This window comes from Python bivittatus, unplaced genomic scaffold, assembly GCF_059951505.1.
Source record: "Python bivittatus isolate LINGU-HERP-01145 unplaced genomic scaffold, Pbiv_v1 ctg000480_np1212, whole genome shotgun sequence".
Classification (NCBI taxonomy): domain Eukaryota; kingdom Metazoa; phylum Chordata; class Lepidosauria; order Squamata; family Pythonidae; genus Python; species Python bivittatus.
In genome coordinates this window covers 67574834-67590481 of record NW_028277075.1, presented here as the reverse complement: position 1 = coordinate 67590481, position 15648 = coordinate 67574834, and the positions used below count along the sequence as shown (strand labels likewise).

At 38.2% G+C, this 15648-nt stretch overlaps 1 protein-coding gene across 10 annotated transcripts in view; it reads right to left on the bottom strand.

Annotated features, from left to right (window-relative positions):
• The window catches only part of LOC103066255 (uncharacterized), a 69975-nt gene that overhangs the window by 18326 nt on the left and 36001 nt on the right, over positions 1–15648 (bottom strand). For 9 of the 10 annotated variants that reach the window (XM_088146151.1, XM_088146150.1, XM_088146156.1 and 6 more), the window contains 8 exons: positions 6409–6579; positions 2369–2539; positions 2006–2176; positions 1643–1813; positions 1121–1291; positions 758–928; positions 395–565; positions 27–197 (listed from right to left, as the gene is read on the bottom strand). In XM_088146151.1, the coding sequence (XP_088002277.1) occupies positions 27–197; positions 395–565; positions 758–928; positions 1121–1291; positions 1643–1813; positions 2006–2176; positions 2369–2539; positions 6409–6579 (1368 nt within the window). The remainder of the gene's footprint in view (positions 1–26; positions 198–394; positions 566–757; positions 929–1120; positions 1292–1642; positions 1814–2005; positions 2177–2368; positions 2540–6408; positions 6580–15648) is intronic. The other variant, XM_088146154.1, reaches the window with a different exon arrangement.

Genomic DNA, 15648 nt, shown 5'->3' with positions numbered 1-15648 from the left:
TTGAAAAATAAACACTGTTCACTCACATCAGTTTCTCTACTTTACAGTCTGGATGTTTCAGGCCCTCACACAGTATTTCCACTGCTCTTTCATTTGCGTTGTAGAAGGACAATCTTAGCTGTCTCAGTCCCAGGTTTTTACTGAGTATTTCTGCAAAAGGTGTGCCGCAGAATTCAGTCAGGAATCTTCCATCAAGCCTGTAGGGAAGAGTGCAAAAAATTACAATTATATCTTGACAAACAAGCATGGACTGTATTCTTGTAGGAACTGAAGAGAATATGGATATACTGTATATCACAAGTGGAGCTGTCTTTCCATGGCTGTGTTTCCAGAACAGAAATACTCAAGAGAAAGTAACACACATCTAACTGAAAAACAAGTACTGCTCACTCACGATAGTTTCTCTACTTTACAGTCTGGATGTTTCAGCCCCTCACACAGCAGTTCCACTGCTCTTTCATTTGCTTCGTAGAAGGACAATTCTAAGTCTCTCAGTCTCTGATTTTTGCCGAGTACTTCTGCAAAATGTCTGCTGCAGGATACAGTGAGTAATTGTCCACCAAGGCTGTGCGGAAGAGTGTGAAATATTACAATTATTTCTTGAAAAACAAGCATGGATTGTATTCTTGTAGGAATTGAAGAGAATACGGCTATATATCACAAGTGGAACTGTCTTTCCATGGCTGTGTTTCCAGAACAGAAACACTCAAGAGAAAGTAACACACATCCAATTGAAAAACAAACACTGCTCACTCACCTCAGTTTCTCTACTTTACAGTCTGGATGTTTCAGCCCCTCACACAGCATTTCCACTGCTCTTTCATTTGCATCGTAGAAGGACAATTCTAAGTCTCTCAGTCTCTGATTTTTGCTGAGTACTTCTGCAACATGCCTGCTGCAGGATTCACCATGGAATTCTCCACCAAACCTGTGGGGAAGAGTGTGAAATATTACAATTATTTCTTGAAAAACAAGCATGGACTGTATTCATGTTGGAACTGAAGAGAATATGGCTATATATCACAAGTGAAACTGTCTTTCCATGGATATATTTCCAGAACAGAAACACTCAAGAGAAAGTAACACACATCCAATTGAAAAATAAACACTGTTCACTCACATCAGTTTCTCAACGTTACAGTCTGGATGTTTCAGGCCCTCACACAGTATTTCCACTGCTCTTTCATTTGCGTCCTCAATGTACAATTTTAACTGTCTCAGTCTCTGGTTTTTGCTGAGTACTTCTGCAAAATGCCTGCTGCTGGATTCACCATGGAATTCTCCATCAAGCCTATGGGGCAGAGTGTGAAATATTACAATTATTTCTTGAAAAACAAGCACTGAAGAAAATATGGCTATACATTGCAAGTGGAACTGTATTTCCATGGCTGTGTTTCCAGAAAGTGGAAAAGGTGTGCTGCAGGATTCAGTCAGAAATATTGTATCAAGCCTGTAGGGAAGAGTGCAAAAAATTACAATTATTTCTTCAAAAACAAGCATGGATTGTATTCTTGCAGGAAAAGAAGAGAATATGGCTATGTATCACAAGTGGAACTGCCCTTCCACGGATATGTTTCCAGAACAGAAACACTCAAGAGAAAGTAGCACACATGAAGCTGAAAAGCAAACACTGCTCACTCACAATAGTATCTCTACTTTACAGTCTGGATGTTTCACTTCTTCATGCAGCACTTCCACAGCTCTGTCATATGAGTTCATGAAGGAAAATTCACACATTCTGCATCTCCAATTTTTCCTGAGTATTTCTGCAAGACACCTGGTGCAGTATTCAGAAAGGAATTGTCCCTCAAGACTGTAGGGAAGAGTGCAAAAAATGACAATTATTTCTTGAAAAACAAACATACACTGCATTCTTGTAGGAAGTGAAGAGAATATGGCTTTATATCGCAAGTGGAACTGTCTTTCCACGGATATGTTTCCAGAACAGAAACACTCAAGAGAAAGTAACACACATTCAACTGAAAAACAAACACTGCTCACTCACAATAGTATCTCCACTTTACAGTCTGGATGTTTCAGCCCGTCAAACATCATTTCCACAGCTCTGTCATCTGAGTTGCGGAAGGACAAATGTAACCCTCTCAAGCTCTGATTTTTGCTGAGTACCTCTGCAAAATGCATGTCAGAGGTTCCGGTCAGGAGTATTTCATCAAGCCTGTAGGGAAGAGTGCAAAGAATTACAATTACTTCTTGAAAAACAAGCATGGACTGCATTCTTGTAGGAACTGAAGAGAATATGGCTTTATATCGCAATTGGGACTGTCTTTCCATGGCTGTGTTTCCAGAACAGAAACACTCAAGAGAAAGTAACACACATCCAACTGAAAAACAAATACTGCTCACTTACGATAGTTCCTCTAGTTTACAGTCTGGATGTTTGAGCCCCTCACACAGCATTTGCACTGCTCTGTCATCTGAGTTGCGGAAGGACAAATGTAACCCTCTCAAGCTCTGATTTTTGCTGACTATTTCTGCAAGAGGCCTGCTGAAGGAATCAGCACAGAATTCTCCATGAAGCCTGTATGGAAGAGTGTGAAAAATTACAATTATTTCTTGAAAAACAAGCATGGACTATATTCTTGTAGGAACTGAAGGGAATACGATTATATATGGCAACTTATCTGTTCTCCCTCGATTTATTTCCAGGAGAAAAACAGCCTAGAGATGGTTGGGCACATCAAACTGAAAGGAAAAATAATATCACTTACTGTATGTCCCTATTTTACATTCTGGATGTTTGAGCCCCTCATGCCACATTTCCATGGTTTTTTCATCTGGTTTCTTAAGGGACAAGTTGAGCTCTCTCAACCTCTGATTTTTCTTTTGTCCCTGAATCACGCACAACCGTCTCAGGGACTTCCGGGTGAGGGAATGATGAACTAACTTAATTTTTATCTTCTCTTATAGATGGATTGAAAGCTTATTTTCGTTGAGCAATACATTTTGTAAGTAATATTCTATTTAACTACTGATCAATTTTTGCTGGATCACATACCTTTTTATTATACAATTTAGAAAAGTATTTCATAGATCGCTAGAGAATGTCTCATTGCAGAGACAAATTTGGTTCTAGCTGAAATATACTGTAAATAATAATTATTTTATACTGTTTCTTCAATAATTGATATTTTGTTTGGTTTATTGCCTTTTTAAAAGATTTCTGTCTGGTAAAATTCAACTTTGTATAACTTTAAATTACTTCCAGTAAATCAAACTTGTTCTTATCTTTTGTTCTAGATCCAAGGTTGATTTTAATTCATGACTTGTTTCCAATGTTTTCAGATCTTTTAATATATAGATATATAGTTAATGAAGTTTCAGAAGCTAAGTCAGCCTTGAAGAAACTATTTAGTTCCTTTTGACATTTCAATTTAAATTTCCTCTTCCAATAATGACAGTACAATAAGTTTCAACATAGGGATTTCTCTATTTATTCTTACAATTGCTGGATTATGATCTATGTATTTTCAAGTTGTCATCTCCACATCAAAAATGTTAGTCAACAATGAATTGGAAAGCCAACACATATCTGTTCTTGAATATGATTTTTGGACTGAAGAAGAGTAAGTATACTTTCTCTCTCTGCAGGATGCTTATATCTCTATGCATCCAAAAGAGAGAACAATCTCATGTGATCTGGGACATTTTGAGGAAGTTTATTGACACTTCTTTTTGATAAATTGACTTATCCAGAAAAGGAGAGAAAACCTCATTCATATCCCCAAGTTCTAAAATAGCACCCTCCACAATTTCAAGCAGGAGTTCAAAAAATCTTTCATAAAATGTTGTCTAATTGTCATTTGGAGCATAAACAGAGGCAATTGTTACTTTACTGAATTCAGTTTGCAAATATAGTATTATACATCTACCTTCTTCATCTCTAATTTGTTTTTTAAAGACCATGGTAGATTTTTCACTTGTGGCTAATCCGTTTTTTTCCAACTGTCCAAGGCCACAAATTTTGGAGCAAGAAAGCTGTGTTCCAATAAGTTCTCGTGATCTTCTTTAACATGTGTCTCTTGCAAACATATCAAGTGTGCTTTATTTTTTTCAAGTTGCAAAATATTTTTCTCCCTTTAAATGGGCTATTCAGGGCATAGATATTAGTAGAAAATACTTTGAGTTGATCCATAATTACAATTCTAAATTAATTCTATGAAGAAATACGAGTTGCTTGGTCAGACTTGTGATCTTCTACCTGTTCTCAGTCATTATGCCCAGAAATGCCAGTTGGTGGTCCAAGTTCCAATCTCTTACACCTTTTTGCATTACAGATAAAGAGTTGAGCATGTTGCCTGCATCATGAATGGTATGAATGAAAGCATTAGCACTTTCCAAAAGAGCTCTAGATGGAATGGAATAGCCTTTTTGTCTCTTACCTTTTAATCTTGGAGAACAGTTGTCAAGAATCTTAGATTCCTTCACTTTCTCAGAAGATTGGGCTAGTCTCTGGTGAAAGTTTCATTATAATCCCCCCATTTTCAAAGGAATTTCTTTTCTTTTTACTTCTAAAATGGCCGCTTTAGTCTTAAAATATGTAAATTTTACATGTCATGTGGCAGTTTTCTTATTCATGCTATCCAGGAATTTACTCCATAATTTGCTTGAATTTCTACAGATTCATCCACACTGAGATCAAAATGAGTCTTCAGTTTTCTATATTCCTTTCGAAGGCTACTTTACCAAAACCTTCTGGTATACCTCTATATTTAACATGGTTTTTACACAAATCAGTTTCCACCAATTCCACTTAGAGTTCCAATTTGTTTAGCCCTGTCTATTCAAATTTTTGAAGTATACAATTCTGAGTGTTCAGTCTTCAACTTTTTGATTTCTGAGAATCAACTTGAGTTACAAATGTGTCATATCTGTTTTTGATATTTGCCTGAAGCGAATTGAAATTTGCTTGCATTTCCTACTGTTTACTCTTGAACTAACTGAAGAGATCACCTTACAATACACAAAACCATCCTATGAAGGAGTCTTGGGATTGTGGAGAAGAAGCTGAGGTACCTTGCTGGGATTTTTCCACCTTAGAAAGGTCCTTACTCTGTTTTCTCTTATTCATTTTTGAAAAATAATGTGTACCTTATGTTTAGTATTTCTACCTGCACTCATGAAATGAAAGCAAGTCAAATGGTAATAATAAAAGATTAATAACATATCATTAAGATCTGATATGTTACACAATAAAATAAACAATAAATTCATTATGAGAAATGCACACAAAGTTTTAACATGATGAATGAATGAAAAATAATGAATGAATGAATGAAAAATAAATGAATGAATATTCATTCTTCAGTATTAAGCATTAAGAGTATCTTTGTTATAAGACATTCATGTTATTCACATATTGCTATCTTAACTGAAAGAAAAGAAACAGCATTGAGCGATACAATTTTTTTAAAACAAAAAAAATTATTGTGATCAAAGAGAAAGAAAAAAAAAGTAAGATTGCATTTTTTTCTTTCATCAGCATGCCCCTTTGTGGTTCAAAGAAGTCTTTATTGAGGTGGAAAGGGAAGAAGAAAAATAGCCAAACAAAACTAGCCCAATGCAAAATGTCACAATCAGAAACAGTGAAAGAAAGAAATGTAATTGAAAATGTCTATTAGGCACATTTGGCAACACAAACCATATAGAATTATGTTAACAAAGGACGATAAGTCCAAAGTATGTAATGTTAATAATAATGAAAGTAATATTTCTAGCAAGGGAAAGCTCTCTTGAAAGTAGATGGAAATTAGAAATTTTAGTGTAGATTAGCAAATAACTTGCAAGACAATATTTATATCAAAGCAGATTCCAAAAATTGTAAGTAGAAAACTCTCTCAAGGATCTTAATTCTATTAAAGGAAGTTAGTAAAGAATTAAAGAGAAAGTCCAGGAAACGATAGGAAGATGGTATAATCCACCCAAATAACAAAAAGATTGTTGTAAGTCCCAATTTAAAAGTTTCCATAGAGGTTAAACAAAGGGGAATAAAATATCTGCAAAGCAAAAGCAGAAGTTATAGACCTCGAAATCTATGAAATCTAGCTCCAGATATTCTTATCAGGGTAATTGCTGCCATAAATGCAAGTGTCTGAATGAAGATTTATAAAATTAGCTCTTCTGCCAGGTTCTCAGGAATTAACAGCTAAGAGTCTTTGCAGTCAGTAGGGACATATATCTCACGCCTCCTAGTAAACCATCTTTGTGGCCTTTTGATTATAATCACAGATAGAATTGAATCTTAAAAAATGTGGTAGTCTGGAAGGAACTGAAGAGAATATGGTTACATATTGCAACTGGAACTGTCTTTCCTTGGGTATGTTTCCAGAACAGAAACACTCAAGAGAAAGCAACACACATCGAACTGAAAGAGAAACACTGCCCACTCACCTTAGTTTCTCTACTTTACAGTCTGGATGTTTTAGCTCCTCACACAGCAGTTCCACTGCTCTGTCATCTGTATGGTCAAACGCCAAATTTAACTCTCTCAAACTCTGGTTCTTCCTGAGGATTTCAGCAAGATGCCTGCTGCAGGTCTCTGAGAAGGAACATCTATCAAAACTGTAGCAAATATTCAGAATTAAAATGATATCTTCTGGGTTTGCTCTGCATTTTCTTTACTTTTACAAGCTAGTTATTACAATTTTCAAAGAAGAATGGAAGGAAAAGAAATAGTGATACAAAAGTATCATATATAAAAATAGATGTTACAGTTAATAATAATTTTAAAACCCCTGATAAAAGCAATTAATATGGGTAGATAACTGAGAAATCTAAACTATCATATGACTAATACATCTTAAACTACTACAAGACATTTCATACCCAATTTCTAGTGAAGAAACATGTCTCTATTGAACTGTAAAGATACTTGGTTTACACAAACTGGAGTCAGCAAAATGGGAAGAGAAGAACTACAGATAATAAACAATACATTAAAAGAATCCTGTAAATCATAGGTAGATTATATGTCAGAGAAAGAGACTCTGAAACCCCAAGGTTGGACATGGCACCATTTCACGTGTGTAGTTGTCATCTAAAAAAGTTTCCAAATAGAATTGACTTCCAAATCCAATTTCCTTTCAGCTAATCTAAGCACTGAAGTAGATCCCCACAATTTGTTTAGCCATTCTTCAACAGAAGGGTTTAAACATCTTTTCCAATAATGTCTATAAAATCCTTGCAGCACTTAACATATTCAATCCTAGTTCAGAATAGTGGCGTTTAATAAAAGTATCTCAGGATGAAATGGGGTTACAACTTTCAAAATTTGTTCCTTTTTATAATGAATTATTTTCCAGGATTGCTGAGCTTTGCAACATTGCCACTACACATGTAAGAATGATAAAATCTTTTCATTACACTTCCAGGATTTCATAGAAAAGAAGTTATTCGTTTTCACAGTCATGACTAGGGTAATGTACTAGTGCTAAAACATCTTACAAAAATTCTTTCCAAGTACAATCTTCAAGGTAAATTTAATATTATTTTTCCACTGAAATTCCCACTCTTCTATCTCCATAACAATTCCTCTGTTTAATGATAAAATCTTTGACTTTTTCTGTTTCTGAATCATATTTCACTAATAAATTATACATGGTTAACAAACATTCACTATTATAAGATGTAACATTTTCAAATTCAATCAAGTTTCTCTATGTTCTTCCTTGTTTCCATCAGGAAAAAAAAACATTAATACAGAAATATACATGGTGACAATTTAACTGAAAGAGATGAAGCTGGAACAAACCACTCAGGTTTTCCCTGGGAAGTTTAGCAAGTTGTCTTCTTCAGGTGTTACCAAGTAACAACAAGACCACCTGCCAGGGACTCTTACAAAGTTGACTTCCTTGACAATATAGCTTAAGTTTCTTAGACTTGTTCTGGCAGTCCCAAGATGTCTCAAGAATGTTGCCCCATGTTTAGAGATGGGTTTGGATTCTGTAGATAGTAGAGCTCAGTATTATCCTTTTGATTTCTGCCTATACCAAATTTTCTTTCTGGTGATTTTGGCCCCTCTGATTCTTTGAAAACAGAAGTCAATTTAACTAAAATAAATCTGTTGGCAAATTTCACTCCACAGGACTCTCATTAGGAAGCCATTGCCCTTTATGTTCTGAAAATGCCAAAAATGCTCTAAAGCAGTCTATCTGGGATATTGATTTTCAAATTTAACTAAGCCTGGTTCTGTACTTTTCAGCTCTGGGGATTTTTGTTTTTTTACATCCTGCCTTTCGTCCATTACTGTTTTGCAACTCTGTTGGACTTTCCTCTAGCCAGGTTTGATGCCTCGCTCTCTGCTGCTCTGTTGGGATGCTATAAAAACAACCCCAAAAGAGCCACAGATGCCCTTGTGGGGATGGCTCCGTAGTTTCTGAGTCACATGCTTCGTTTCTGCTCTCTTTACATCCTTCCCATCCTGATGAAATGCCCAGGTTGAGAACATGACTTCTGTCTGTCAGTCTTTCCATCCATCCATGTTCAGATATCCAGAGTTGCTCAATTTTGTGCCCTTAACTGTACACATATATGTCCATCTTTTGTTGTGACTGAAGAATTGTATTAATTTAAGCCTTCTGCTTTTTACTTGATTATATGTTATGTATCTTTTATATTTATAGTATATAAGTACCTGCTTAGTTTGTATTTGACTTCCGGCCTTATGGCGGTAATAATAAAGAACTGATCTGAATTTGCTGGGAATAGAAACTGTTCAACATTAGGTTTCAATCAATCAATCAAGATTTTATTATGATCACAGACCAGAATTACAAATAAAATGCATTAAAAATGAAATAAAACAAAATATGATAATATATTACAGTTAATGGTGTGATCATCAGTGGGCAATCAAAGTCTGCCTAATTTTATAGACAATATAACAAAATTAGCTATGCTCAAAGAAACTGAATCATACTGATCAGATGGCAACAAATGTTCATAAAAAAGATAGGAATTTCCTGGGTATTTTACCAAATAGGGAGTTATAAAATGGGTCCATGAGTCCTTATAGAAGGTACAGTATAGCAGGACATGAGCTACAGTTTTAAAAGCCCCTTGTCCACAAAGGCACAGACTCAGCTGATATGGAAATTTTTCGTATCAGCCCACCAAAAATGCTGTAGGAAGAGCATTGCAATGTGCTAGAGTTAGTGCCCTTCAGAATTTGGAGACAGTTATATCATGTATCTCACTGGTTTATAAAAAAGGGCTTGACTGCTCAGAAAAATGTTGTTAGGTAGAGCAGACTGATCCTATTGGACTTCCAGGTCTTTGATACATTGTTCAAATGCACTAAGGGCACGCTCGTGGCCCATCATTAGGAACACCTCCCTGGAGAAGCCTAGATGTTGAAGTTTTTGTAAAATAGTCCTGGCCATACTGATTTATAATTGTCCTCAGTAAGGAAAGAACTCAAACCTGTGGGAAAAAACAGTAATTTCAGCCAACGTGCTATAACACAAGTCCATGCACCTGTTTCGACTTTAGGGAACCCTCCCTCCCCCCTTAATACAACAGCTGGAACGCAGGGAGCTACCTGGAATACAGCCCTTGGGAATTTGGACTGAACCCTTTCCAGTGGAGTGAAGGAGGGGTAAGGTCTTAGCTGGGCACCGAAGAGTACTTGTACACAAGCCTTAGCTGAATATAGCTTCAGTGCTGCTGGGATATGCTGTGCTCCTCTGGTAAAATGAAAGGATTGAACTATGGCCACTGTTTATTGAGCATTTTGTATCACATAGTTTTGGTGTACAGTGGGGCAAAAAAGTATTTAGTCAGCCACCAATTGTGCAAGTTCTCCCACTTAAAAAGATGAGAGAGGCCTGTAATTTTCATCATAGGTATACCTCAACTATGAGAGACAAAATGAGGAAAAAAACCCAGAAAATCACATTGTCTGATTTTTAAAGAATTTATTTGCAAATCATGGTGGAAAATAAGTATTTGGTCACCTACAAACAAGCAAGATGCCTGGCTCTCACAGACCTGTAACTACTTTTTTAAGAAGCTCCTCTGTCCTCCACTCGTTACCTGTAGTAATGGCACTTATTTGACCTTGTTATCAGTATAAAAGACACCTGTCCACAACCTCAAACAGTCACACTCCAAACTCCCTATGGCCAAGACCAAAGAGCTGCCGAAGGACACCGGAAACAAAATTGTAGACCTGCACCAGGCTGGGAAGACTGCATCTGCAATAGGCAAGCAGCTTGGTGTGAAGAAATCAACTGTGGGAGCACTAATTAGAAAATGGAAGACATACAAGACCACTGATAATCTCCCTCGATATGGGGCTCCACGCAAGATCTCACCCTGTGGGGTCAAAATGATCACAAGAACGGTGAGCAAAAATCCCAGAACCACACGGGGGGACCTAGTGAATGACCTGCAGAGAGCTGGGACCAAAGTAACAAAGGCTACCATCAGTAACACACTACGCCGCCAGGGACTCAAATCCTGCAGTGCCAGATGCTTCCCCCTGCTTAAGCCAGTACATGTCCGGGCCCGTCTGAAGTTTGCTAGAGAGCATTTGGATGATCCAGAAGGGGATTGGGAGAATGTCATATGGTCAGATGAAACCAAAGTAGAATGTTTTGGTCTAAACTCAACTCGTCGTGTTTGGAGGAGAGAGAATGCTGAGTTGTATCCAAAGAACACCATACCTACTGTGAAGCATGGGGGTGGAAACATCATGCTTTGGGGCTGTTTTTCTGCAAAGGGACCAGGACGACTGATCCGTGTAAAAGAAAGAATGAATGGGGCCATGTATCGTGAGATTTTGAGTGAACACCTCCTTCCATCAGCAAGGGCATTGAAGATGAAATGTGGCTGGGTCTTTCAGCATGACAATGATCCCAAACACACCGCCCGGGCAGCCAAGGAGTGGCTTCGTAAGAAGCATTTCAAGGTCCTGGAGTGGCCTAGCCAGTCTCCAGATCTCAACCCCATGGAAAACCTTTGGAGGGAGTTGAAAGTCCGTGTTGCCCAGCAACAGCCCCAAAACATCACTGCTCTAGAGGAGATCTGCATGGAGGAATGGGCCAAAATACCAGCAACAGTGTGTGAAAACCTTGTGAAGACTTACAGAAAACGTTTGACCTCTGTCATTGCCAACAAAGGATATATAACAAAGTATTGAGGTGAACTTTTGATATTGACCAAATACTTATTTTCCACCATGATTTGCAAATAAATTCTTTAAAAATCAGACAATGTGATTTTCTGGATTTTTTTCTCCATTTTGTCTCTCACAGTTGAGGTATACCTATGATGAAAATTACAGGCCTCTCTCATCTTTTTAAGTGGGAGAACTTGCACAATTGGTGGCTGAGTAAATACTTTTTTGCCCCACTGTATGTTGTGTTTAGTGGAACTATGGAAAACCATGCCCAAATATTTAAAAGATTTCACTTGTTCAATATTCTGGTCATTTATCCCCCAGGCGTGCAGTTTAGGTCTCTTTGAAAAGATCAAGATCTTAGTTTTGCTACAGTTGATTTCAAGGGCTTCCTCAGAGCAGTAACTGGCCAGAGCATTCAGGGCTCGTTTAAGTCCAGTCAGCATTTGTGAAAGAAGTACTATGTCGTCTGCATACAACAAAGTTGCAATATGTCTGTTTGCTAGTTTTGGAGGGTGATGTCCTAATTGATTTATTTTGGTCTCAAGTGGATTTCTACAGAGATTAAACAGCAGAGGAGCTAAAATACATCCCTGCCTCACTGGTCTGTGAGTTGGAATCTCATTATTGTGGTGGCCTTGCATACTGCATCAAACGTTGATTCTAGAGTTCTTACAGAGATTGTGCATAAGCAATAGTAACCGCCTATCGATGGTGGTATACAGGAACTTGGTCCAAAGCCTTGCTCTGGGAACTAGATCAAATGCAGACCTAAAATCAATGAATGCGGTATATAGTGTTGAGTCTGTTTTAGATGTCTATTTTTCAGCCAGATGTTGAAGTAGGAGGGCATGTCCATAGATAGAATGTCCAGACCTGAAGCCCACTTGCTCATCTACCAATATATGCAGTAAATCAATCCAATCAACTAATGTGTTGTATAAGTGTCTGGCAAAGAGCTTCCTTATTACCCTTAACAGGCTAATAGGGTTATAATTAGGAGCCAGTTCTTGGGAGCCCTTTTTGTAGATGGTCACGATAATGGCTACGCCCCTCTCCTCTGGAATTTGTACAGTGCAATCGATATAAGTAAACAGGGAGGCAAGAACAGGGGTCCACCATTCCAAATTATTGCATAGTATTTTGGGTGTAATCAAGTCATTGCCTGGAGCTTTACCAGGCTTTAGTTGAGTTATGAGCACCTTTATTTCAGCATTTGTGACTGGAGCCCAGTTAGGGAACTGGTTACCATAAATACAAATTTAGGAGTTTCTTCTTGTGAACATAATGCTCTAAAGTGGTCCTCCCACACAGATGCAGGTAAAAGGTGAGGAAGTGAAAGGGGCCTGTCAATTGGATGGAAAGCTATCAGGTGCCGGAATAGAGTGGAGTTTCTGGCTTGAGATGCTGTGATCATTTGCTGACAGGAAGCCCTAGTGAATTCTCTTTCCTGGTTTTGTAAAAGACGTTTGTACTGTTTCTTCAGGAGGATAAAATGTTGGACAGAGTGCTCAGCTGAGTTGTCTTTGTATAACTTAAATTCCCTGATCGGTTTACTCTTGGCCTCAAAACATTCTGTATCAAACCAGGGCTGAGAGGGAGAAGTCCTGCCCCTTGTTTGTTCCTCTTCCTTGATATCTGGGCGGACAGCACTGCTGGAGTAACGGAATCAGTTGGGTGAATGTCTGCAAAGGAGAATTCCCAGACCTCTCTCCAGCTGTAGTAGTGGAATGGAGTTGCTGTGCTGCTCCAGATAGAAAATAAAGGAATGCTATGAGGGTATCCTGCCAATGCTTGATAGCAGCTGCCCATGCAAAACACCCTGCCATCTTCTAGAGGTTGGTAGCCCCATCTTTTTCTAACACTATTTAGAGCTCTTCGCCACAGATAACAGCCAGTATATGGGAACACCATTTTGTCACTTTATATGGTCAAGTGGAGAATTTCCTAGCAGATGTGGAGTTAGATGTGGCCTTTCTTCCCTATTGGCCCCCGGTCTCATGCGCAGAGATCAGAAATATAATTAAACAGTTCAAACCAGGGAAAGCCCCCAGTTCTGATTTTCTTACAGATGAAGTAATAAAAAATAATTTGGAATGGTGGATCCAAGTGCTAGCTTCACTTTCCACAGCCATAGATCATTCAGCCATGATACCAAAGGACTGGGGCTTGGCTATTGTAATACTAATATATAAGAAGGGAACGAGAGATGATCCAGCTAAGTATTGCCAAATCAGTTTGTTAAGTTAGATCAGCAAAATGTATGCTAAATATCTACAGAAGAAACTAATCCATTGGCTTGAATCTGAAAACATTCTGATGGATGAACAGGCTGGATTTAGAGCAGGTCGATCAAGGTTAGACCATGCTTTGGTGCTGCAACATCTAATAGAAAAGTACACCCACAAATCAGGACAATTGCTTTATGCAGCATTGATTGACTTTAGGTCAGCTTTCAACACAGTAACTAGAACTAAACTGTGGCATACATTAAAAATACCACAATTAACAAACGTCTACTCCTGCTACTCATTAAAATACACAAGAACACAAGATTGAAGGTCAGGTGTAGTAATCCAGGGCATATCACAAAGGAAATACCCATAAGGAGGGGAGTCAGACAGGGATGTGTATTGGCCCCAGTTTTACTCAACTACTATGTAAACTGATTGCCCCTTCATCGAAGTAGCTCTACTTTTCATCCTCCTAAATTAGCCCAAAGGCATGTCGATTTATTACTATATGCAGATGATGCAAAATGAAGCAGTTGGAACAAAGGTGGGCAGCTGATTGAGCAGGTTAATTAGATATCTAGAGATAGTTTTTCAAGCTTCAGGAAGCAGAAATGCCCACCTGGACCATGTATCTCATCACACACAGAGATCTGCATGACCTATCTAAACTTGCTCTCTTTCCAGAGGAGCACAGTTTATCCCTGCTGCAATTAAGTTGTTTGCAGCTAAAGCCCAAGCACAATTGCTATACGGGCCTCAGGTGGGACCATAGAACAGCTTGGTTACCTTAGATAGAATTCAAACAAAATTTCTAAGAAACATCTTCCAGGTTACCCACTGTGTTCCAAATGCTGTACTTTGACAGGAAGCAGGAGTCAATAAACTCAAATCTGATCTCTGGATAAATATCTTTACCTATTGGCTAACATTACATCACAACCCCAGTGGACTGACCCATCTAATATTGGCAGATAGCTTCAAACCCTCTTGGGAAATAGCTATCCAAAATAAACTGAGTCTCTATGGTGTCTCCAGTGATGCCATCTTAACCTTAGAGTCAGTTCAAGCTGGACCAATGTTAAGACAAAATATCTCAGATACAGAAAGCCAAAGAGAAAGTGCTGCATTTGCTTATAATATAATTGCTAATAAGGCTCTCCTGAATTTGGGGAAATCTTAACACCTAAACCAGCTTCGCATTTATATCACATTACAGTCCCCAAATTCAGGAGAGGCTTATCTCTCGCCCCATTTCAAGTCCTCCACACAGCTGTTTTGGAAGGGAAATATAGGAAAACCCATAAGAAACCTGATATTGGCCCTGTGACACGGGTGCCATAGAAACCACAGCCCACGTTCTTTTGTGTTATCAGTCCTACAGGGGCATTTGCCACCAGTTGATTACCACCTTTTATTTAAACTTTCAGGGCACTCTGATAATTTTTATCTGCATTATCTGCTAAACAACCAAGATAAATGTATTTCTTTAAAAGTAGCAAAATTCTGCTATGTTCTGTGTAAGCTACGTCCACAAATGGTCGCCAACAGCTATTGATATTAGGGGATAAATTTGCTTTGCTTGTTTTATAGACTGCATTTTTGTTGGACAATTACCAAAATAAAGATTCTGTCTGTCTGTCTGTCTGTCTGGTCTGCCTCTGCTTCCCCAAAAACATCCTTGAAGTCCTCATGTTTAGCTGGCAGTTCCACAGGACCTTCTGCCACCCTAAGAGATTCAGGGACCGACATCAGACCCGTGATGTGAGCGTGACATTGAGGCGTGGAGAAACACAATTATGCCCAATCCCCTGGCTGCCTCCCAGTTCCAGATTAAGAGATATCCCGTGGTGTCAGCCCTACAAGATAGACCAGAGTCGAGCACCAGAATCATGAGTAGTAAAACAATTTATTATACATATTTTAGGATTAAAGTGACAGACTCTTGCAACTCTGAATATGTCTCCCCCTTCCCTTCCTTGATCCTGAAGAGAACTAGGGAGGGTCCAGTTTGAGATACTTATTCAAATTACATTCCTGCTATGGCACTTACCTGACCATTGCCTTGCCTGTGGCTCTTCCTTTTCTTCCTCAAGGTTATTCCCACAGCCCATTACAGTTGGGCATGTTTTATAACAAACAGGACTGGAAGTGTTTATTTGAAAGGAACAGGACCATCCCATCTCTGACTGCAGACAAACTTAAGGTTTATTAAAATTGAAAAAGTAAAAACATATGAATCTAATTAATATTTTGGAAATTACTTTCAGATGAGGATAT